General features: G+C 44.8%; 2 protein-coding genes across 2 annotated transcripts in view; both read right to left on the bottom strand.

The window, feature by feature from the left end:
* The window catches only part of MAML1 (mastermind like transcriptional coactivator 1), a 53,321-nt gene extending 41,928 nt beyond the window's left edge, over positions 1–11,393 (bottom strand). Inside the window, 2 exon segments of the mRNA XM_031666687.1 lie at positions 11,071–11,235; positions 11,238–11,393. Of these exon segments, the coding sequence (XP_031522547.1) occupies positions 11,071–11,235; positions 11,238–11,393 (321 nt within the window).
* Positions 11,394–13,571: 2,178 nt separating this feature from the next.
* Positions 13,572–25,264, bottom strand: part of CANX (calnexin) — a 33,943-nt gene continuing 22,250 nt past the window's right edge. The window contains 7 exon segments of the mRNA XM_003900628.5: positions 13,572–15,895; positions 18,061–18,140; positions 19,457–19,583; positions 20,452–20,571; positions 21,215–21,430; positions 23,650–23,806; positions 24,737–24,850. Coding sequence (XP_003900677.3) covers positions 15,842–15,895; positions 18,061–18,140; positions 19,457–19,583; positions 20,452–20,571; positions 21,215–21,430; positions 23,650–23,806; positions 24,737–24,850 — 868 coding nt within the window. The 3' untranslated portion in view covers positions 13,572–15,841.

The raw sequence follows: 25,264 nt of genomic DNA, 5'->3' as shown, positions 1-25,264 counted from the left end.
AAAAAAAATTAGCCAGGCATGGTGGCGGGCACCTGTGGTCCCAGCTACTCGGGAGGCTGAGGCGGGAGAATGGCGTGAACCCGGGAGGTGGAACTTGCAGTGAGCTGAGATCACACCACTGCCCTCCAGCCTGGGTGACAGAGCAAGACTCTGTCTTAAAAACAACAACAACAACAACAACAACAACAACAAAAGTGTGAGGGGGGTTGGGCGTGGTGGCTCACGCCTGTAATCCTAGCACTTTGGGAGGCCGAGGCAGGCAGATCACCTGAGGCCGGGAGTTCAAGACCAGGCTGACCAACATGGAAAAACCCCGTCTCTACTAAAAATACAAAATTAGCTGGGCGTGGTGGCGCGTGCCTGTAATCCCAGCTACTCGGGAGGCTGAGGCAGGACAATCACTTGAACCCGGGAGGCAGAGGTTGCTGTGAGCCAAGATGGCGCCATTGCACTCCAGCCTGGGCAACAAGAGCGAAACTCCGTCTCAAAAAAAAAAAAAAAAAGCGTCAAGGAGTTCACAGTATTTCAAAATTATTTTGTCCAAACACCCCGTCTCAACTATAAGGCTTTTCATGACCTAACTCACCTTTCAGCCTTTAAGTCCCAAATTCAAAGAACTACTCACTATCATAATTTAGTGCTTTTGCTTAGTGCCCTAAAGGAAATCAAAGTCCTACTGAATGCTTCTTGATAAGAGCTCATGTCTTCATGCATAGCCACATATTAAAGATTTGAAATGTTCTTTCTTTTACAGATGGAATCTTTCTCTGTCACCTGGGCTGGAGTGCAGGGACACGAGTTCAGCTCACTGCAACCTCTGCCTTCTGGGTTCAAGTGATTCTCCTGCCTCAGCCTCCCAAGTAGCTGGGATTAGAGGTGTGTGCCATAACACCCAGCTAATTTTTAATTTTTTTAGTAGCGACAGGGTTTCACCATGTTGGCCAGACCGGTCTCGAACTCTTGATCTCAAATGATCCACCCACCTCAGCCTCACAAAATGCTGGGATTACAGGTGTGAGACACTGAATGTGGCAAAAAAAAATTTTTTTTTGAGATGAAATCTCACTGTCGCCTGGGCTGGACACAGGATCTCGGCTCACTGCAACCTCCGGTGCCTAGGTTCTAGGGATTCCCCTGCCTCAGCCTCCCGAGTAGCTGGGATTACAGGCACGCACCACCACACCCAGCTAATTTTTGTATTTTTAGTAGAGACGAGGTTTCGCCATGTTGGCCAGACTGGTCTTGAACTCCTAACTTCAGGTGATCCACCCGCCTTGGCCTCCCAAAGTGCTAGGATTACAGGCTTGAGCCACCACGCCTGGCCAAAAACATTCTTAATAAAGCAAATTAAATTTGTTGGCCAGGTGCGGTGGCTCACACCTGTAATCCCGGCACTTTGGGAGGCTGAGGAGGGTGGATCACCTGAGGTCAGGAGTTGGAGACCAATCTGGCAAACATGGTGAAACCCAGTCTCTACTAAAAATACAAAAACTTAGCCGGACGTGGTGCCTGTAGTCCCAGATACTTGGGAGGCTGAGGTGGGAGAATTGCTTGAACCCAGGAGGTGGAGGCTGCAGTGAGCCGAGATCACTCCACTGCACTCCAGCCTGGTGACAGAGGGAGACTCCGTCTCAAAGAATAAATCAATAAAATAAATAAATAAAATAAAATAAATTTGTTTAGCCAACATGTACAAATGCTCAGGGGGAAAAAAGAACTGTTTAGGCCAGTGTTCCTCAAATGTATTCCACTGTAACTTTCAATAGCCCATGAAATTAGTGTTCCATGGAACACCTTTGGGGACAGCATCTGGCTAAAGCTTAAGATCCATCTTAAAAGTAAGTTCTGTCTCTTTTTCTTTTTTTGAGACAGAGTCTCGCTCTGCCACCCAGGCTGTAGTACAATGTCACAATCTCAGCTCACTACAACCTCCACCTCCTGGGTTCAAGTTATTCTCCTAACTCTGCCTCCCAAGTAACTGGGATTTACAGGTGTATGCTACCGCGCCGAGCTAATTTTTGTATGTTTTAGTAGAGACGGGTTTCACCATTTTGGCCAGGCTGGTCTTGAACTCCTGACCTCAAGTGATCCGCCCACCTCAGCCTCTCAAAGTGCTGGGAATACCGGCGTGAGCCACCACGACCGGCCCAGAGTCAGTTCTTTAAAGCCTTCCAAACTTCAACAAAAAGGCATCCCCCTTCCTCAATATTCTCACAGGCTTTAGCCCTGAACTTGGCTTTGCAATGACCTATGTATCATCTGCTCCTACTTAGGCTCCGCAGTACAGGTTCAGCATCTACCACGATTCCTGGCTCCAGCAGGACTTCAACGCCGGTTGAAAGAACCACCAACTAAACGCTGGGAATTGTGGAAAAGGAGTGGAAAATTCTCAGGTTTTTACTTTGGATGACTGGGTTAGGGAAAATACTTAGAAGGAGCATATGATTTGGTAGGAAAAAGGGAAAGTCCATTTTGGATATGTGGGCAATATATCCTGGAAAGATGAAATGTCCAGTAGACAGCTGGAAATGTGGATTTGAAATCTGGAAGACAGATCTGGACTGGGGATTTAGAGAATCTTATTACAGGTGACAAATGAAGCTATGAAAAAATCAGTAACATTACTCAGGGAAAAAAGAGTGAAAATGGTCAGGGATATAGTTGCCTAGGGAACACCAATATTTTTAAAGCACAAAGAAAGTTTCTCAAGCCATAAAACTAGGAATTTCCCTTGAATACTCCCCACTCTTGCCCCCAAAACAAAGCCATCTAGTCCAGCAACCCAGTCCTGCCACCTCTGCCCTCAGAAACTGTCCAAAACCCATCTCCTCTTCTCCAGCTCCACTGCTGCCTACCACCCGCCCCAGCCCTGGCATCTAGAGAGCTGCAAAAGCTTTATATGCATCCACTCCTGTCCATACCAATCCCAGGCATCCTTCACCTAGCACCAGAACAATCTTTAAAAACCTAAGTTGGATCGGCCGGGAACAGTGGCTCACGCCTGTAATCCCAGCACTTTGGGAGGCTAAGGTGGGCGGGTCACGAGGTCAGGAGATGGAGACCATCCTGGCTAACACATGAAACCTGTCTCTACTTAAAAAAAAAAACAAAAAAACAAAAAAATTAGCTGGGCGTGGTGGCGGGCACCTGTAGTCCCAGCTACTCGGGAGGCTGAGGCAGGAGAATGGCGTGAACCCGGGAGGCAGAGCTTGCAGTGAGCTGAGATGGCGCCACTGCACTCCAGCCTGGGCAGCAGAGCGAGACTCTGCCTCAAAAAAGGAAAAAAAAAACCTAAGTTGGATCACATCATGTTTCTGCTCCCCATCCTGCTACTGCTTCCCACCACACTTGATCTGGCCCTCCGTGCCACGCTACTCCAGACACACTGGCCTGCTTTCTGTTCTTCACGCCAGCGCAGAAGGGTCCTGCCCCAGACACTTTGTACTGGTGGTTCTCTCTAACTGGAATGTTCTAAGACTTTCAGCTGACTGACAGCCTCTCAATTATCAAGCTCAAATCAAGACATCTTAAGCTACTACTGTCATTTAGTATCACATTACTCTGCCTTTAATTTTTGCTTAGCACTTATTATGACAAAATTAACTTAAAATTATTGATCTCCTCTTTCCCCATGAGAGCAGAATTTTAATTTGTTCTATTCACTACTGTATACAGTAGTTCCCTTGGTATCCATGGGGAATTGGTTCTAAGACCCTTGCCCAGCCCCACCAGGATACCAAAATCCAAGGATGCTCAAGTCCCTTATATAAAATGGCCTAGTATTTGCAAATAATATATACACATCCTCCTGTATACTTTAAATCACCTCTAGATTACTTATAATACTTCGTATGACAGAAATGCTATGTAAATGTTGTCATATTTTTATTTTTTAATTTATTTTTGAGGCAGGGTCTTGATGTCACCCAGGGGCTAAAGTGCAGTGTTACAATCATAGCTCGCTGCAGCCTTTACCTCCCAGTCCCACACGATCCTACTATCTCGGTCTCCCAAGGAGCTGAGAACATAGGTGCATGCTACTGCACCTTTATAGAGATGACACCTCACTAGGCTGCTCAGGCTGGTCTCCAATTCCTGGGCTCAAGAAATCCACCAGCTTTGGCCTCCCCAAGTGCTGGAATTACAGGTGTGAGCCACCATACCCAGCTATATTTTTATTTTTATCCATTCTCTTCTCTTCTCTTCTAGAGATGAAGTCTTGTTATATTGCTCAGGCTGGCCTAAAACTCCTAAGTTCAAGCTACCCTTCCACTGCAGCCTCCCAAAAGTTCTGAGATTACAGGCATAAGCCAACATGCCCAGCTGCATTTTAAAATTTGTGTTAATTGTTGTATTGTTATTTTTTAACTGTTTTTTCCTAAAAAATATTTTCTATCTACAATTGGTTGAATCCGCAGATGCAGAATGCACAGATATGGAGGGCTGATTGCACTCTGGCCTACAGCAGGCACTCACATATTTGCTGTATGAATTAATAAGCGAAAATAGGAAGGAGACAGAGAAAAAAAGTCAGAAAGCTGAAAAGGAAATCAGAAGAGAGAAGCTAAGAAAAGGAAGAAGTCATGAAGAATGATGACTAAGATACCAATGAGGCTGGGTGTGGTGGCTCATGCCTGTAGCTACTCAGGAGGCTGTGGTGGGAGGATCACTTGAGCCTGGGAGGTTGACTCTGTAATAAGCCATAATGGTGCCACTGCACTCCAGCCTAGGCAACAGAGTGAGACCCTGTCTCAAAAAAAAAAAAAAAAAAAGATGCCAATGAATTTGGCAAATCCATCCTTGGTGTCCTTCATGGAGGCAACTTCAGAGGAATAGAAGAGGTGGAAGGCATATTACCATGGGCCAATGAGTAAATGAGAAGTTCAAGTGGGAAGGGCAAAGGGAAGGAAGAATATGGAACTATTTCGACGGTGAGAAAACACAGGACTTGTCAGTGTGGAGAATATTTGTTCATAATTTCAAGCTGAAGGGAAAGACTCAGCTGGGAAGGGAGATACGGAAGACAAAAAAGGAAAGAGGGTTCTAGACAAGGTATCAGGCATTATAGGAAGAAATGAGATCCGAAAGCCACACTGATGAACTTTTTAACAAAAACTACCCGGGCCGGGCACGGTGGCTCACGCCTGTCATCCCAGCACTTTGGGAGGCCGAGGCGGGCGGATCACGAGGTCAGGAGATTGAGACCATCCTAGTTAACCTGGTGAAACCCCATCTCTACTAAAAATGCAAAAAATTAGCCGGGCGCAGCAGCGGGCGCCTGTAGTCCCAGCTACTTGGGAGGCTGAGGCAGGAGAATGGCGTGAACCCAGGAGGCGGAGCTTGCAGTGAGCTGAGATCACGCCACTGCACTCCAGCCTGGGCGACAGCACGAGACTCCGTCTCAAAAAAAAAAAAACAAAAAAACCTACCCCATATGATTACAGTACAGTATCTGTTTTATATTCAGAAATATCTACTTCCTGGAAATAATTTGTTATTTTGTAATTCTTGCATGCCTTTGGTCTACAAAATTAACAGCTTTCTTAACTCTTAAAAGGTACACATGGGGTGTTTGGGAGCAGAGAGCTATGAGGTGTGCAGCACACTCTCAGAAGGTTCAGAGAATAAAAGTTTGAGAGAGAGAGAAAGAGGCAGAGAGTGGGAGAGAGAGAACGTGCAAATGATAAGGCAAATGGCGCACAACAGTGACAACAGGTAAATCTAGGTAGTGCGTATCCAGATGTTCTTTGTACCAAGCTTAGAGCTTTTCTCTAAGTTTGACATTATTTACAAATAAAAGGTTAAAAAAGAGACAAACTTCACACACCTAAAACTAAGTAAGAAAAGCAACTTCCGGCCAGGCAAGGTGGCTCACACCCATCTCTACACAAAACTTTAAAACCTAGCTGGGAGTGGTGGTGCACACCTGTAGTCCCAGCTACTCAGGAGGCTGAGGTGGGAGGACCCCTGGAGCCCAGGAGTTCAAGGCTGCAGTGCCCCACTATGGCGCCACTGGGTGACAGAGCCAGACCCTGTTTCAAGAAAAAGGGAAAAAAAATGAAAACCTAATAGACTCATTCCTTGAAAATTAGAAGCCAGGCATGGCGGCTCACGCCTGTAATCCCAGCACTTTGGGAGGCCGAGGCGGGCAGATCACCAGGTCAGGAGATGGAGACCATCCTGGCTAACATGGTGAAACCCCGTCTTTACTAAAAACATACAAAAAATTAGCCGGGTGTGGTGGCAAGCACCTGTAGTCCCAGCTACTCAGGAGGCTGAGGCAGGAGAATGGCGTGAACCCGGGAGGCGGAGCTTGCAGTGAGCTGAGATCACGCCACTGCACTCCAGCCTGGGTGACAGAGCGAGACTCCATCTCAAAAAAAAAGAAAAAGAAAAAGAAAAAAAGAAAATTAGAATAGAGAAAAAGCCTGAAACAGTGTTTCTGATTCATTTCTAACAGACTAAGCTGATAGTAGCTAAGAATTTGCTGTGGTGGGATATCCTGAGAAAACAATAACCTGAAGTGAAGTAAACTCTAGCAGTAAATCTGATCTCTTCTCAGTTATACAAATGGGCTGCTGGTGAAGTAACTTTGAAATGACTGCCAAAAAGTATACAGTTCACTTGGAAAAAAATTAAGAACTTATAATATTCCTTATGTAAGAAATATTAATGAGATCAAATACATGGAGTTGTCAAAAATAACAATGACTAAGAGGTACCTTCTTTCCATCTGTGTGCGCAAAGCTGTTTTCTCCAAGCCAAAATCCTACACACTCAAGGGCTCTCTTCCCCCTGAATTGAAGGAGCCACTGTTTTCTTAATGACACTCATCTTCTACTCCTATGACCCCATTCCAAGACCAAAGAGATCAGCTAGAGTAACTCGGAGTCCAAGTGGAAAGGGTCCCTCTTCCTAGCAGAGACACAGAAAACCACATCCAACTGTAGAGTTTAAACTCAAGAAATCCATAGATCAAGGTTTAATGTGATAAAAAGACATCACCTTAACATGGCACATCTGATTAAGCTCTGACATTAAAAGGAATGACTGACAAATTAGATTCAAATTCTAACACACTCAGAATTAATTTCTCTTCAAACAGCATGCCCAGTTTCCTCCACTGACTCAGGACTAAAAAAAAAATCAAACAGGGTCTAAATTCTTGGAATAACTTTAAACCAAAATTGAATCATTACTAATATACCTTGTTTTTTTTTGTTTTTTTTTTTTTGTTTTTGAGACGGACTCTTCCTCTGTTGCCCAGGCTGGAGTGCAGTGGCACGATCTCGGCTCACTGTAACCTCCATCTCCCAGGTTCAAGTTATTCTCCTCCCTCAGCCTCCTGTGTAGCTGGGACCACAGGCGCACATCACATGCCCAGCTAATTTTTGTACTTTTAGTAGAGACGGGGTTTCACCATGTTGGCCAGGCTGGTCTTGAACTCCTGACCTCAGGTGATCCGCCCGCCTCTGCCTCCCAAAGTGCTGGGATTTACAGGAGTGAACCACTGCGCCCAGCCCCCACTAATATACTTTCTAAGGAGGGTTCAAGGCAACTATTTGTGTATAAAACTATGATTTTTATAAGCTTTCATTATTTCCTTCAATTGCAATGACCACAAACTACTCTTTTTTTTTTTTTTTTTTTGAGACGGAGTCTCGCTGTGTCGCCCAGGCTGGAGTGCAGTGGCCGGATCTCAGCTCATTGCAAGCTCCGCCTCCCGGGTTTTTACGCCATTCTCCTGCCTCAGCCTCCCGAGTAGCTGGGACTACAGGCGCCCGCCACCTCGCCCGGCTAGTTTTTTTTGTATTTTAGTAGAGACGGGGTTTCACCGGGTTAGCCAGGATGGTCTCGAACTCCTGACCTCGTGATCCGCCCGTCTCGGCCTCCCAAAGTGCTGGGATTACAGGCTTGAGCCACCGCGCCCGGCCCACAAACTACTCTTAAAAGTCCTTCCTAACACAGGCCAAGCGTGGTGGCTCATGTCTGTAATCCCAGCTACTTGGGGGGCTGAGGCAGGGGAACTGCTTGAACCTGGGAGGTGGAGGTTGCAGTGAGCTGAGATGGCGCCACTGCACTCCAGTCTAGTGACAAAGCAAGACTCCTTTAAAAAAAAAAAAAAAGGCCTTACAAGAGTTGTTACTCTTGAGCCATGAAAGGAGGCTCATGAAGTTACATCATCTTGCTTGAGGTCAGTGTATAGGAGGAGAGATTACTGAGTAAAGCACTACCAAGTTTATATCAATAACTCAACAAACAGGCACTTAAGATACACCTAAGATGTACACTACCCAACTGTAAGCCCAAGCCCTCCCTGCCTCCAAGAGCTGACAGTCTAGTTGGAAAGATTCGACCTAAAGTAATAAGTGACCATGTGCTAAAAATAAATAGCACAGGCTGGGCACAGTGGCTCACACCTGTAATCCCAGCACTTTCGGAGGCCAAGGTGGGTGGATCACAAGGTCAGGGGTTCGAGACCAGCCTGGCCAACACAGAGAAACCCCGTCTCTACTAAAAATACAAAAATTAGCCGAGTGTGGTGGTGTGTGCCTGTAATCCCAGCTACTCAGGAAGCTGAGGCAGGAGAATTGCTGAGGCAGAGGTTGCAGTGAGCAGAGATCACCACTGCACTCCAGCCTGGGCGACGAGGCGAGACTCCGTCTCAAAAAACATAAATAGGTCAGGCGTGGTGGCTCACGCCTGTAATCCCAGCACTTTGGGAGGCTGAGGCGGGTGGATTATCTGAGGTCAGGGGTTTGAGACCAGCCTGGCCAACATGGTGAAACCCCATCTCTACTAAAAATATAAAAATTATTAGCTGGGCATGGTGGCCAGCGCCTGTAGTCCCAGCTAATAGGGAGGCTGAGGCAGGAGAATCGCTTGAACCCGGGAGGCGGAGGTTGCAGTGAGCCAAGATCGCGCCATTGCACTCCAGCCTGGGCGACAGGGCAAGACGCCGTCTCAAAATAAATAAATACATAAATAAAATAAATAGCATAGACAATATGTTTCCTAAATGTTTTGACAAAGGAGATTCTTACTGCTGTGAGTTAGGGTGGTCAGGAACTAGCTTTAAGGCAGAAGAAAGAGATAAGCTGGGACTGGCAGGGTGGCAGGATTCTGAAAGGCATGAAGGAGGGTCCCACAGGCAGTCTTTACATTTATGAAATACTGTATTTTCAAGTCCACACTCCTTTCTTTTTATTTTTTTTATTTTTATTTTTATTTTTTTTTGAGACGGAGTCTCGCTCTGTCGCCCAGGCTGGAGTGCAGTGGCCGGATCTCAGCTCACTGCAAGCTCCGCCTCCCGGGTTCACGCCATTCTCCTGCCTCAGCCTCCCGAGTAGCTGGGACTACAGGCGCCGCCACCTCGCCCGGCTAATTTTTTGTATTTTTAGTAGAGATGGGGTTTCACCGTGTTAGCCAGGATGGTCTCGATCTCCTGACCTCGTGATCCGCCCGTCTCGGCCTCCCAAAGTGCTGGGATTACAGGCTTGAGCCACCGCGCCCGGCCCTTTCTTTTTATTTTTAAAAGAACCCTGGGGGTGGCAGGGTGAGGTGGCTCATGCCTATAACCTCAGTACTTTGAGAGGCCAAGCTGGAAGAAAGGATCACTTGAGCCCAGGAGTTCAAGACCAGCCTAGGCAATATAATAAGACCCCCATATCTAACAGAAAAAAAACTTTTTTTATTTAGCCAGGCGTGGTGGTGTGCAACTGTGGTCCCAGTTACTCAGGAGGCTGAGGCGGAAGGATTGAGGAGTCTTGAGCCAGGGAGGTTGAGGCTGCAGTGAGACATGACTGTGCCTCTGCACTCCAGCCTGGGCAACAGAGTGAGAGGAGGGCGGGAAAGAACACTGGGAGATAATAAGCCCAACATGCCCCTAGTTTACAGATGACAAAAGCGAAGATGAGAAGCCTTGACCAGTTGATACAATAAGCAAGGAAATCTGAGTGGTTTTTTCCCTTCTAGCCCAGCAATCAAGGCTAATGGGGAAGAGAATGAGAAATATAATTCAACCAGAGCAGAAGACCTGTGAGAAACATTAAAAGATAGGTTAGGTCAGACTGGTCCCAATTGCCAAACCAAAGACTCTGAACTTCATCCCTTCAAGCAACAGAAGGATTTCTAGCATTTCGAGAGGAAGAGAGAAAGAAACTAGATGCCTAAAGACTCGTTAGTTAGCTAGGGACGGGCACTGCAATAGCCCAGGTGAGAGATAATAAAGGTATGAATTTAAAAATACACAGAACAAATTAGATTTTAACATTTGTTTTAAACTAAAATCCCCAAGAAAACCGTTGAAAAATCTTGTCTCTTTTGTGAATCTGTTTCAGGGAGAAAAACCTCTAACCAACAAATTTCAGGAACATTTACTGAGAGCCCAAAGGGAGTAATAATTGACCAACAATCTAACATCATTAGCGATTTAAACAGGCCTGATAAATTAAAACTAGAATTGTCAATCATATTGCAGGAATCTCAAGTTCACAAAGTTCAGGCTACCTAAACAAGGAATACTTATATGCAACTCACTGAACGTTTTACTAAGTTTTCCACAGATTTCTTGATTTTCCATTCAGAGAAGTTTGAGTTGGTCAACCGAAGGCCGACTTATTTCCATAAGAAAGCCCTAACCCTGCTTACAGCACAGGATCTTGTAAAGGGCAAGGACCCAATAAACATTTGCAGAATAAATGAGGCCAGGCCTACGGTGCAGGAACTCCCTCCATCACAGGCAACTCGAATGCTAGTCTATTTCGAATAAAGATCTCACCATCCTGAAATCAAGTCGGGAAGAAAAACCCTCCGGTTAGCGTTCGCCAGCCTTCCCAGGTCGGGCCTCCTGCAAGGCCCTCACGGTGCTGTTTTCCCAAAGTAACGCCACCGTGCTACTTCCCGAAGATGACAACCTCTCAGCTCCCTGCCATGTTCCCCTCCCTCCAGCCAGATTCAGGAGTCGCGGATGCCTGGGGAAGTCGCCCAGCGGCCCGATCTTCGTCAGAGGAAGCGTTTTCGGGAGAGGGGGCTGCCGCCCCGACAAGCGCCTTCCCGCGCCCTACTCACCGTGGCCGGGCGGCCGTGCTCGGGGCCGTCAGCGGCGTCCAGGCGCGGGGCGGCGGCGGCGGGCGCCGGGGCCGGGGCGCGCGGGAAGGCTGGCTGCGCGGGGCGGCAGCGCTCGGTCTTGGCCCGAAAACGCTTCCTCTGACGAAGATCGAAGGTCCGCTGGGCGACTTCAGCTCCAGGCGCTCGGGCGACACGGCCTCGTAGCGGGCCTCGCAGGTGCTGTGGTGGCGCCGGCACAGCTCGATGCGCCGGCGAAGGCGCTCCATGACCGCGCTGTGCCGCGGCAGCGCGAACTCCGCCATGGGGCAGGTGGGCAGCACCATGGGCCGCGGGCTGCACGGGCCGGGCCCGGGGCCGGGCCTCTCGGGGCCGGCTGGCACTGCGGGCTTCGCTCCCCGCGGCTACCTCTGTACGCCTCACGGCCGCGCCATGCCCCCGAGGGTAGCGGAGCAGGCTCGCGCGCGGCGGCGGGTTTTCCTCCTGCCCCGCTCGGCCCGACCCCCAGCCGGCGCTTGCTGCCCACCTCAAGCCTCGGCCTGTCCCCACCGCCCCGGCCCCATTGTTTTCCGCGCTACCTCCGCGGCCGCCATCTTAAAATTGTTTTCGGGCCTCTCGGAAGAAGGCGGGGCCTCGGTAAGAGACCTAGTGCGTCACGGCTGATGAGCAGGGGCTCCGGCCAATCAGAGAAGGAAGGACCGGCCGCCCGAGGGCGTGGGGACGAGCACGCAAGAGGCGCGCTCGGGCTCCGGAGCGGTATTTAAAAGGAACTCTCAAGCGAAGGGCGGAGGGAAGCCCCTGGGCGGGCCTTAGTCCTGGGGGCGGAGCTAAGCGTGACTGACAGGAGTCCGTCCAAGAGGTGGCTATTGGTTTCCTGCACGTCGCCCGCTGAAGGCAGGTCCTTCCGGCTCCCCCGAGGAAACGAGAATCTGGCAGGCGGGTGCGGCGCAGCTGTCCGGTCCCCGTCGCCCACCTAGCGGTACAGAGAGCTTTCTTTTTATCTTTCAAATTTCGACTTTGATGAACTCTAAGTAACCATGCTATTTTAACTTCACCCGTTTTACTTTGACCTTATTCCTTGTATCCAGCCCCATAATTGGTCAGAATCGTCTAGTGAGCTGGTAGTTTCCTCTTGCACCATCCCGAATCACTGGTAGTCAGTTTCCACCTATTTATAAAAGCCCGAGCAAGTTTCAAAAGTGCAGTATTACTCACTACTTTTTTAAAAAGTCCAGAAGATGTGAGCAAAAGCATGCAGGAGTCCAGCTCCATTAGAGGGAACTGGAAATGCAAAGGATGACGTTTCACTGCAACCTCCGCCTTCCGGTTCAAGGGATTATCCTGCCTCAGCCTCCCGAGTAGCTGGGATTACAGGCATGAGCCACCACGCCCGGCAATTTTTGTATTTTCAGTAGAGACGGGGTTTCTCCATGTTGGTCAGGCTGGTCTCCAACTCCCAACCTCAGGTGATCTGCCTACCTCGCCCTCCCAAAGTCCTGCGATTACAGGTATGAGCCACCGCGCCCGGCCAAATACGGTCCTTTAGATAAAACTGAGTTACTCAACCAAACCAAACCAAGACAAATTATGCCCCATAATTAAAACTAATAGGCAAAGGGGAATAGAGGGACTGGAGCAATGAAACAGTGTTAGTACTAAAACTAGGTAGTGTGATGCCAAAGGATATCAGGAACTCTAGATATTGGCACTCTAATTGCTAAAAGCTTAAGCAGGAGGTGGCAGGAGGCTGCACACTGAGATACACCATCAGTAGCTCAAACATTTGTTACTCTAGCTTTTTAGCCCATGAGGTTTTATTTTAAAATCAAGAGAACAGTCAAGTATGTCTTCATACAAACGCAGCAGAAAAATACAAATACTAATGTTTCAAATGGAGAAGGTGGGCCACCAAGGCAAAAGTGCCATAATGCAGTCCAGCTTTTTTTTTTTTTAGCATTCAAACATAGAACTTTTACACCAGAACTAAACCATTTCATTAATAGAAAAAATAGTAACTAGGAGCACTACATTCTGTGTACATACTTTTCTTCAGTATGTAACCTAAAAATTTAATAGCACATAAAAAAACTGGGCTAACTTTCAACAATATCCCTGAAGTATTTAAGTATACGTAAAATATGGAGTCTGATTCTGAACAAAGAATTTTCTAATAAACATTTCAAAGTTCAATGGTTCCCGTAAGTCTTAAAGAATATTATCTACAAATTACCAGTAGCATTCCCTCCTTTTCTGAGCTGCTGTCTACACTATTATACAACAGAAACTACTGCACTGCAATCATGTGGGCAGGAAGAGGAAAGGGCTAAACATAAAAGACTGCATCAAACTCATGTGGTGAGACAAAATCATTATTTCACTGTCCATAACAGTTTCTGCATATTAGTGAACTTTCACATAGTGGCCAATTAAAGGAAGATCAACCCACTTGAACATAGTAACACACACACATTGAAGGTTACTATCAAGAAATTCAGTCAAAAGCAGACACTTAACACAGGGCTTTAATGTAACACCATTTAGTAACGTGACAAATTGAAAAGTGAGGAGTACTTTGTGGACAAGAAAATAGAGGAACACATCTGATGGAGAGTGGGCATTTGACAACAATGGAACAGGTAACCAGCATGTAAAATCATAATATAAGTGTCTTTTTAAGAGCTGAAAGCTGCTGCTGGTCATTCATTAATATGTCAGACATTTAATCAGGAAGCTGGACCTTAAAAACAAAACTGAAAAAAGAACCCAGAAAAGGCATTTTTGTTTTGAACAAACTTTACTAAATAACCCTGGAAAGGCAATGAACCATCTGACAATTTAAGCTCTAATGATTTAAAGCTCAGCTAGAAGAAAGTGAGGCATGACATATACTGTCAACGGAGGGTGAAGGAGGCAGATTTCTGGAAATGCAATGATCCCACACATTTGCTTCAAGGAGAAACCTGCAGACATATTTTCAGGTCTTGCTAAGTAACAACTGTTTATTTGTAATCAATACATCTGGGAAAGTCTGCTGTGTAGCTAAGGTCATAGTGTGACCACAGAACAACAAATGAAAAGGAAAAAGCACTGAACATTCAGCAAGAAAAATACATCCCATCCTCTAAAGAATTTAAGTGAACCAGTTTAAAAAGAAAAAAAAAAAAAACATACAGCCTTCATCTTTTACAAATATATTTCCTTCCCAATATCTTCCCAATATAAACACTGTGGAGTGTTTATATAATCAGTGCAAGAAACAGTATCATCGGTACATTTGAAAGCCTCTAAAGAACAACTAAAGCTAAAATAACATCTAACTCTGAATACGTTTCAGTGTAGAGTAATAATAACATTATTACACTATAGTGGTGTGGGAGAGGCTCTGATAGCACCCATCTGCATTCCGCATGAAAAAACCTAAGATCACTTTTTAAAAAATTCTACAAGCCACATTTAAAAAAAATTTGAACAGGACTGCTTTATTGTGTAATTTATGACACAACTGTTACATGAATTGCAAATGAAGGCTTAAAATATTTAGCAGCTACAAAAAAAAATCAGATAACTCATGCTTCATGTCACTCCTCCCACAAATACTTCTAGTCTGTTCAACTGCAGTCAATTCTGTATTGGCTCGCCTGTGAATTAGACTTCTAAAGTCTTTACACAGAGTAAAAGAAATGGATAAAAATCAAAGATTGTATTCTATTCTGTACTTTGACCCTGGAAAGGTATGGGTCTGCTTAAAAGAAAGAAGAAACATACACGTAATCACAATAAAGCTTAACATTATGCAGGGCTTATAATCATTTTCAGCAACGGACTGCAAGCTGCACTGTGAAGAAAATGCATAGCAGAGGAGAAAGCTGGGGATCTGAGGAAATCGGTAAGGAAAACAGTGTCAACACAGTGGAAGAAGTGATGGAGACATCTACTCCGGAGCTCACGTGCCATGCCCTGCTAGCGCTCCTTAACAAGCCACCTGCTCCAGAAGGCCACAGCCTGACCCTCCCAAGTGGAGTATGAATGCCCAAGTGCCACATGAAGCCACCTCCTCCACTACTTGCAAAGCTGTCTGGGAACTGAGCTACAGAACACACGCGCTTTCTGGTCTAACCAACATCAAGTGAAAGATTTTTTTTCTTATATATCTATTTTTAATACAACTTAAACGCAACTTTTATATAAATTTGGGCTTCTATTCAGTCCCTCTCCTCAATTTCCTTAGGAGGAACTGAGTAATGGAAGCAAACAAAACAAGATTATAACCACAAATGACTACACTTTAAACGTGATTATCAATTTTGAGGGACAGAGATGTGAATGTTTTACAATACCAAACTTTAAAAAAAATCTATTATAAAAACTGCAACTCATCTCCCTAACATTTTTAAATGGTGGTATTATGTTTGCACAAACAGATTAATACATTAAATTAAGCCAAGATCTTAAAGACTGGCAAAGTTCTATCATTCTATTTTAAAAAACAAAGATGTTAAAAAAAAAAAAAAGAAGTTAGTTTGTTTCATGTTACATTTCACAACCATTATGTTAAATGTTTTCTTTTCTACAGAAACAGGTCCTTTATATCACAACTGCAAGTATTTACTGCTAGATGTTTAAAGTTACACAGACTAGTGTTCAACTGGAGCCTGCTGATGGTGATGTCTTGAAGTTTTCTGAATTTCAATCTAAGGTGTGCCAGGTCCTCTCCTAGGACCACTCTTGCAGGGGGTAGGGAGAGGAAATCACAGATCAAGCTCTTAAGATTGTTTCACTCTCTTCGTGGCTTTCTGTTTCTTGGTGATCTGTTCAAAATTTCATCCTCCTATTGATTGAAAAGAAAAGAAATTCACTATAATTAGCACATTTAAAACATAATAAAAGTTCACCATATTTTCAATATCAGCCAGGCTGAGGGTAACTTATTTGAGGAAAAAATGAGAAAAATGATTAGAAGAAAATGCACCAAGAAGAATGGTTGTCTCAGAGGTGGTGGAATTATTCCTACTTCAGTTTAGTCTTCATTGTTTTCTATAAGCATACACTTTTCTCAATCTAACCCATAAACATATTCTTAAAAAGGGATCAGACACTGTGGTTTCTTCATCTTGCTTAAGTGATTTCTTAATCTTGCTTAATCCCAAACAATCTACTGGCCTATGGCACACTTGCCCCAGTCTGAGGGTAAGAAACCAAGGATTCATGAAGATGGAAGACTATCCAAGTAGACTGACTCCAAGGCTGCTGCTCTTTGTACTCTATCACAAGTTGCTAAGATTGTAAATTACCCTATGAAAATATTCCTTTTTTTTTTTAAATGCGCCAGCAACTTTTTAACATGTGAGGGAGTTTGGGGGAAACATGGTCTCTACTTTTAAGAACTGCATTCGGCCGGGCGCGGTGGCTCACGCCTGTAATCTCAGCACTTTGGGAGGCCGAGGCGGGCGGATCACGAGGTCAGGAGATCGAGACCATCCTGGCTAAGACAGTGAAACCCCGTCTCTACTAAAAATGCAAAAAAATTAGCCGGGCGAGGTAGCGGGCGCCTGTAGTCCCAGCTACTCGGGAGACTGAGGCAGGAGAATGGCGTGAACCCGGGAGGCGGAGCTTGCAGTGAGCCGAGATCGCGCCACTGCACTCCAGCCTGGGCGACTAAGCGAGACTCTGTCTCAAAAAAAAAAAAAAAAAAAAAGAACTGCATTCTAGTTAAGACAGAACATATCCATTGAAAATATACAAAAGATACAGATAGCAATGACCTTTATTAATAGGAAGGCAGAGTTGTAGCTGGAAGTGAAACCTGAGGAGAGCTTTCCAGGAGAGACCAGACTGAGACACAGAGGTGCTGGGGGAAGGACTTTAGCGGGCAATGGTACAATGACCGTTCCCTTTCTCTCATACTCTATGTATCTATCCAATCCACCACAAAACCAAGATCCAGAACCCCAACTAGTTCTCATACCCTCTGTTCCTCTCCTGTCACCCTTTGTGGGGCCACCATATCTTTCCTAGATGATTACAGGAACCTCCTAACTGGTCTCCCTGATTCTCACTGGTATATAGGAAACACAGCAGACAGTCATCATCCTGTGACAACTGTGTCCAGTAGCCTGTGATGGTTGCCTGCTTCACTAGGAGGGAAAGCCAAGTCCACACAACAGCCTGTCTAACCCGGAGCCTTCTCCACCCTTCTCTTCTCCACTCTGTCTGTCCACTCACCATACTGGCTTTGTAGACCACTTTAGGCTCTCAATACTGACTGTTCTCTCTGCCTGGAATGCTCTTCCCACTTACATCCCCATGGAAAAGTTCTCTATCTCTTTCAAGTCTTTGGTCCAGTGTCATCTTTCCAGTAAGGTTTTTAACATGGTGACCCGCCCTACCTCTAGCACTTTTAATACTTTTTCCTGTTTTAATTTTTCATAGTTTCTCACTTCGTAATATGCTGTGTTGTTTACTTCCTTACAATGTTTACTGCTCACTGCCTGTTTCCCCCAAGTAGAATATCAGCTCCCTAAAGGCAGGGTATCTTTGTCTGTCTTATTCACTGACAATGCCTGCAACAAAATGGGCACTCAACACACATCAGGTAAATGAATGAATGAACCGATCTATGGATAACGGGGACAAAAAGTTTAGAATACAGTGATTTGTATAAGAAATACTTTTCAGGGCACTGTGAGGAGAGGCAAATAGACTGTTAATGACCCGAAGTTTCCTTCTTAGCAAGCATTTTATTATCCCCCTACAACCTTCTGCTTATTCCAGAAAATCATTTTCAGCTAAAAAGATACCTTGGAGAGGCAGATGTAGCTTAAGGTTATCAAACAAAACACTGACCGGTATCACAAAGAATTCCACTTCAACAAAATTGGTTTTAACAGAATTTTTACTGCCATAAGCCACTGTAAACTACCCTATTAAAATATTCCCTTTAAATAAATGTACCTTAAACTTGGAAAAACAGAATGTGTGACCCCTTTCCTTTACCTCTGCTTTAGGTTTTCTGTCTTCCTCCTCTTGACTGACAGTGCCACCATCTTCTTCAGCATCACTTTTCTGTTTCTCTTCTAAGACAAAAGTTAAACAACTGAGCAAAACCTGACTATTTTTGGTGATTACACATTAGCATTAGAACAAATCTCTAGATCTACAACACTTTTTTTTTTTTCTTGAGATGGAGTCTCGCTCTGTCAACCCAGGCTGGAGTGCAGTGGCGCGATCTCAGCTCACTGCAACCTCTGCCTCCAGGTTCAAGCGGTTCTCCTGCCTCAGCCTCCCAAGGAGCTGGGGCTACAGGCACCCGCCACCACGCCCGGCTAAATTTTTGTATTCTTAGAAGAGACAGGGTTTTACCGTGTTAGCCAGGATGGTTTCGATCTCCTGACCTCGTGATCCACTCGCCTCAGCCTCCCAAAGTGCTGGAATTACAGGTGTGAACCACCGTGCCTGGTCAACAATTTTTTTTTTAAGAGACAGGATCTCGCTGGGTGTGGTGGCTCACGCCTGTAATCCCAACACTTTGGGAGGCCCAGGTGGGAGAATCGCTTGAATCCGGGAGGCAAAGGCTGCAGTGAACCAAGATCACACCACTGCACTCCAGCCTAGGCAACAGGGCCAGACCACATCAAATAAAAAAATAAATAATAAATCAGCTGGGCATGTGGTCCCAGCTACTTGGGGACGGGGGAGGCTGAGGTAGGAGGATCACTTGAGCCTATAAGTTCAAGGCTGTGGTGAACTGTGATTGTGCCATTGCATTCCAACCTGAGTGACAGAGTGGGACCATGTCTTAAAAAATAAAAACAGAGGCTGGGCGCAGTGGCTCACGTCTGTAATCCTGGCACTTTGGGAGGCCGAGGTGGGTGGATCATGAGGTCAGGAGATCGAGACCATCCTGGATAATGCGGCGAAACCCTGTCTTTACTAAAAATACAAAAAAGTTAGCCAGGCATAGTGGCGGGCGCCTGTAGTCCCAGCTACTCAGGAGGCTGAGGCAGGAGAATGGTGTCAACCCAGGAGGCGGAGCGTGCAGTGAGCCGAGATCGCACCACTGCACTCCAGCCTGGGCAACAGAGCGAGACTTCATCTCAAAATAAATAAATAAATACATACATACATACATACAAAATAAACATAAAAAAGAGAGAGAGAGAGACAGGACCTCACTCTGTTGCTCAGCTGGAGTGCAGTGGCACTATCCTGGCTGACTACAGCCTTAAACTCCTGGGCTCAAGCGATTTTCCTGCTGCAACCTCCCAAAGTGCTAGGATTACAGGCTTGAGCCACCATGCCTAGCTAAAAACAATCTTTAACTTGACTGTAAAGGTTTAACAACATCGTAGGGTCTTGGCTTAAAGCAGATTTTCTGGACTCTATTTCTTACCAAGTTTCTCTTCTCCTTCCTCCTCCTCATCTCCCTTGTCCTTTTCCTCTTCCTTCTCTTCTTCCTCTTCCTTCACATCCGGCTGAGGTGCATCAGTTTTCTTATACTCCATAGCACTGGTCTGTTTCTGAAATGTTCCCCAAAGTACAATTTTGTTTACATGTTCAGGGATTATGTTATGTAATTCCTGAATGCCTACAGGCAAAGGTCTGTTCCAGGTTGTATACAAGGATAGATATATAGAAACGAGTAAGATGTAATTCCTACCCTGAAGAGCGTGTGTGCGCATGCGTGTGCGCACATGCGCTTGTGTGTTTCAAGGTAGAATAAAAACAAAAGGGCCAGACAGGAAAATACGGGTCAAAAAAGGTGACTGCGGCACAGATACAAAGAATAGTGTCAGAGGATAAGGCTGGAAAAGGAACTTGGGATCCAGTTACAAAGTGCTATGAATGCCAGATGAAGCATAATCCTCATTTAGTAGAAGTAGAGGGCCAAAATAAGACTTCCTTTTTTTATGATAGCACATGCAAAAAAGGCTAGACAAGAAAAACTAACAATAAGGCTGTGGTACCCCAACATACTGTTTTCAGAGTGGGGAAGGTGAAGGCAAAATGGATAATGAGGAATCAAAGACTGAATTTCAAATAATAGAAATAGGTATGCCAGCAGGAAAAGCTAATTATTGGCCAAGTGACTAGTTTTATATCGAAGTTTATTGTTTTTTTTTAGAAAGCTGCTGCCGAACATTATGGAGAGTAATAGATTAGGATAAATAATAAAAGCAACCAAGGGGCTATAAATCCTGTTCCCATCTGGGCAGAATAAATGGCCACTGAGGAACAGTAAGTAAGGTTTCTGAAGTCATCACCAAACACGGCTCAGTCATTACTGAGCCACTACAAAGAAAACCTCAGGCAACATTTCTTAGTTATTTTTAATAATCACCAGAGTGATGTCTCTAAAAGTGATTCTAAAAAAACCAAACTTCCTACCTTTCCAGAACAGCAGAAGAGGATAACCAGGAACACGGGCAGGGCTACAGTTAGAATATAGACCACCCACAGCCACGGGCGCTCTTCAGCTGCCTCGATCATCTGCCCCACAACGCCTGGCTGGAAAACAAGACAGGACTGGCTGAAAGTTCCGGCTTTTGACACCAAACATAGACCGCGTTGTTCTTCCACAGCTTAGTTATGGCACGGCACTACACAGGACCTTCTTTTTCAGCGAAAATGTTCAATAAATGTAAAAAAGAAATTAGAGAAAGCCTTCATCCTCTTGCTCTCCTTATAATCAAGGTGATTTCACTCTCATAGGTGCAAAAGCTGGCTTCTACATCACCTGCAAAAGGCTCCCCAACCTCAGGGTCCAGTGAATTTCTTATCTCAGTATCCCTGGCTCTCCAATTCTTAGGTTGGCCACATGACCAGTTGTTTGAAAATTCTGTATGTAGTGTAAACCGAGATTCAACATATAAGAGTGCATTAAAATATAGCCTAAATGACAAATTTTGAAATATATACCCAGATTAAAAAAAAAAACCCTGAACATAACACAAATAGACTCTAAAGCCACTACATTAGACTAATGAAATCATGCCCCAAACCCAATGTTGTGTCTTCTACAGGCATATATATGGTTGTACTTTTTATGCCAATATTGCCAAATGAAGAAAAAGATAAACCTTAACACAGACTTTCACAAAGTAACAGCTCCTTACAATAACATACAAATGCACCAGCAGCAAACACGAACCTCAGCAGCCCCATCAGCAGCTTTCTTCAGGCCCCATCCATCATTGGCCCAATCATCGACTACTCTTCGATCAGCACAAATGATAAAGTTGTCAAAAAAAATGTCAGAGGTCATGGACCACAGCTCCAAACCAACAGCACTAAAGGGAGTCATTCTGAAAGGCTCCAGGTCTTCAAAGAAATCTGGATTTGGTATTTTCCTGGGTTTCCAGATTCCCTAGAAAAAAATGTTTTAGAAAATGATTTCAGATAATGATCAACAAAAGTTTGTGGTGAATCTACTGTAAGAGAAATTTTGCATGAACAATGGAAAGAAATGCCAACTTCATGAAACTTGAAATAAGCAACAGGAAAATAAATAATAAATGCTACAGATTATTTTACACACTCTGCCTCTAAGATTGCAGGACTCCAACTACTTCCAATTTCTACTATCACCCATGACCTTGGTCCAAACCAGCCCCTCAAGTTCCTGGCCCATTCAACAGCCTCCACTCTTATCAGCTGCTAATGAGAATGGGAGTGTAAGTCAGTACATACTTCTTCAGTGGTGATTTAAAATAAAACATACATGATCATCAACCAGCTATTCACTTCTAGATAACTACCTAGAGAAATACTTACAACATACACCCACATATGTACAAGGATTATTACAGCAGCAGTGACTCTGAAAGCAAAAGTGACAATCCACCTAAATGGCCACCAACAGGAGAACAACTAAAGGGCAACTTCTTTTTCACTGCAACCTCTGCCTCCTGTGTTCAAGTGATCCTTGTGCCTCAGCCTCGTGACTGAGCAGCTGGGACTACATATGTGTGCCACCATACCCAGCCAATGTTTGTGCTTTTAGTAGAGATGGTGTTGGCCAGGCTGGTGTCGAACTCCTGACCTCAGGTGATCCACCCACCTTGGACTCTCAAGTGCTGGGATTACAGGCGTTGAGCCACTACGCCCGGCCTAAAGGGCAACTTTTTTAAAGTAAAATTTTTATTTTATCTTATTGCTTGACTACACAATTAAAAATACATTCACATAACATCTTTAAAGACTATGAGGAAAAAAAAATTTACAAACAGAAAAACATATATTACTATATGTACATGTACATAACTATGCAAAGATCCTGCTGCAACGTTTTCACAGTATCAGAGCAGCTTCCCCGTTTCTGTATATCTATGTACGTATATTAGCATATGTATATAGACAAAGTAGAAATTAATGATTATAAATAATTTTAATTGCCACTCTTTGTAGAGATTATAAATAATTTTACTTGGCTAGAAAGATAAAAGGAACAAAGGTCTGAGGGTGTACATTTCTGCATGAGGCCCAAAGCTTCACAACCTTACTACTTGTATCCTTACCATCTCCCCTTTGGGCCTCAATCTCTTTATAGTTGCAAGCATTGAGGCCAAGCAGTGAGCTGACTTGTAGTCAAGATGCCGACTCATACCACAGTCCTCTACCCACCACGTCACAGACCGTCCAGACTCAGCTGTGGATCTTATGGCTGAAGCAACCCTGGCACCCAAGAGCAGGGTACCCAAATCAACAGTTTTCCATTTTTCTTTTCCTTCTGTTTTTAAATATAGTTACAGAGGAATTATGAAAGTTATACTTGGCTGGGCACGGTGGCTCCCGCCTGTAATCCCAGGACTTTGAAGGGCCGAGGCAGGTGGATCACCTGAGGTCGGGAGTTCAAGACCAGCCTGGCCAGCATGGCGAAACCCTGTCTCGACTGAAAATACAAAAAATTAGCCAGGTGAGGTGGTGCACGCCTGTGCTCCCAGCTACTCAGGAGGCTGAGGCAGGAGAATCGCTTGAACCCAAGGTGGAGGTGGCAGTGTGCCGAGATTGCACCATTGCACTCTAGCCTGGGCGCTAGAGTGAGACTCAGTCTCAAAGAAAAGGAAGTTGACCGGGTACGGTGGCTCATGCCTGTAATCTCAGCATTTTAGGAGGCTGAGGTGGGGGATTGCGAGGTCAGGAGTTTGAGACCAGCCTGGCCAACATGGTGAAACCCCGTCTCTACTAAAAATACAAAAATTAGCCAGGCGTGGTGGCAGGCACCTGGAATCTCAGCTACTAGGGAGTCTGAGGCAAGAGAACTGCTTGAAACTGGAAAGCAGAGGTTACAGTGAGCTGAGATCACGCCACTGCCCTCCAGCCTGGGTAGAAGAGCGAAATTCCGTCTCAAAAAAAAAGAAAAAAAAGTTACATAAAGTTATTCACTCCAGTTTCTAGGTTTACCTTTGCAACACCTCACCCAATAAGCTCTCTTCAACTTAGGATGTCTACCTTCTGCTTTTAATTCAATAGCTTGAATATAATGAACAACCATAATGACCAACCTGGCAGCCTGACTCTAGATAAAACTTCTATCTGAATACAAACAGATCAATGAAAGCAACTCAACCATCAAGAGGCACAAACCTGGTAACTGGGATTGTCAATCATAGGAGGCTTCCATTTGCCTTTATAATTGGGGTTGTCAATCATAGGTCGCTGCCAGACACCACATCCAGGGGCTGACTCGCATTTAGGGTTGGCAATCTGAGGAGCCTCCCATTCTCCATCCATGTCTTCATCCCTATGGAGGTACAAATAACAAATTATAAACAGGTTCTGTGATGCAGGACTATGAACAGCTGGCTGGCCCAGGGCTGCCAAGATCCTGCTGAAATGTTTTCACAGTATCAGACCAGCTTCTCCTGTTTCTGTTTTTCCAGTAATAACAGTTTTTCAGGAAAAATATATTTTTTAAAAAAGAAGAAAATATAATTAAAATTGTCAAATTCTACCCTGAAATTGGGGAACTTGGCTATATTTAAGTATTAAGTTTGACTTCCATAAAAACAGGTAACTTATGCTGGGTGTGGTGGCTCACGCCTGTAATCCCAGCACTTTGGGAGGCCAAGGCAGGCAGATCACTTGAGGTCAGGACTTTTTTTTTTTTTTTGAGACGAAGTCTCGCTCTGTCGCCCAGGCTGGAGTGCAGTGGCTAGATCTCAGCTCACTGCAAGCTCCGCCTCCCGGGTTCACGCCATTCTCCTGCCTCAGCCTCCCGAGTAGCTGGGACTACAGGCGCCCGCCACCACGCCCGGCTAGTTTTTTGTATTTTTTAGTAGAGACGGGGTTTCACCATGTTAGCCAGGATGGTCTCGATCTCCTGACCTCGTGATCCGCCCGTCTCGGCCTCCCAAAGTGCTGGGATTACAGGCTTGAGCCACCGCGCCCAGCCAAGGTCAGGACTTTTTAAGATCAGCCTGGCCAACATGGTTAAAGCCCGCCTCTACTAAAAATACAAAAAATATAAAAATTTGCCAGGTGTGGTGACACACACCTGTAATCCCAGCTACTCGCAAGGCTGATACAGGAGAATCGCTTGAACCCAGGAGATGAAGGTTGCAATGAGCTGAAACTGCCACTGAACTCCAGCCTGGGAGATAGAGTGAGACTCCATCTCAAAAAAACAAACAAAACAACCTACGTAATTAAAAAAGTTAACTGAAGTTCTTACCAATCCTCAGGTTTCTCTGCATCTGGATCAGGTACATACTCGGGCTCATCATCTAACCAGCCTTCAGGTTTTGTGGCCTCTTCATCTGGAATCTTAGCAGGGGCATCTTCATCCCTTAAACATAAAAGAAAAATTATGCCACTGCTAGTCACAGTACAGTACCACTTTGTGGATCAGAACAGAGTATTCTAAAAATATTTTGGTTTTAATCGCAAAATTTTAAATAATTCTTCTTAGAAAATTCTTGTAAATCATATGTCTGCTAAGGGTCTAGTAAAATAACTCTTTACAACTCAATAATATGAAGACAACCCAATTTAAAAATGGGCAAATGATTTTAATAGACATTTCTCCAAAGAAGACATACGAATGTATAAATATACAATACAAACATATAATAAGCATATGAAAAGATGCTTAACATCATTAGCCATCAGGGAAATGCAAATCAAAACCACGATACCACTTAGTACCAAGATGGCTATAATAAAAAAGACTCATGAAAACAAATGTTGGAGAGAATGTAGA

Source organism: Papio anubis, chromosome 5 (genome assembly GCF_008728515.1).
Source record: "Papio anubis isolate 15944 chromosome 5, Panubis1.0, whole genome shotgun sequence".
In the NCBI taxonomy this organism is placed as follows: Eukaryota; Metazoa; Chordata; class Mammalia; order Primates; family Cercopithecidae; genus Papio; species Papio anubis.
The sequence above is the reverse complement of the archived record's forward strand: the minus strand, read 5'-3'. Positions and strand labels throughout refer to the sequence as shown.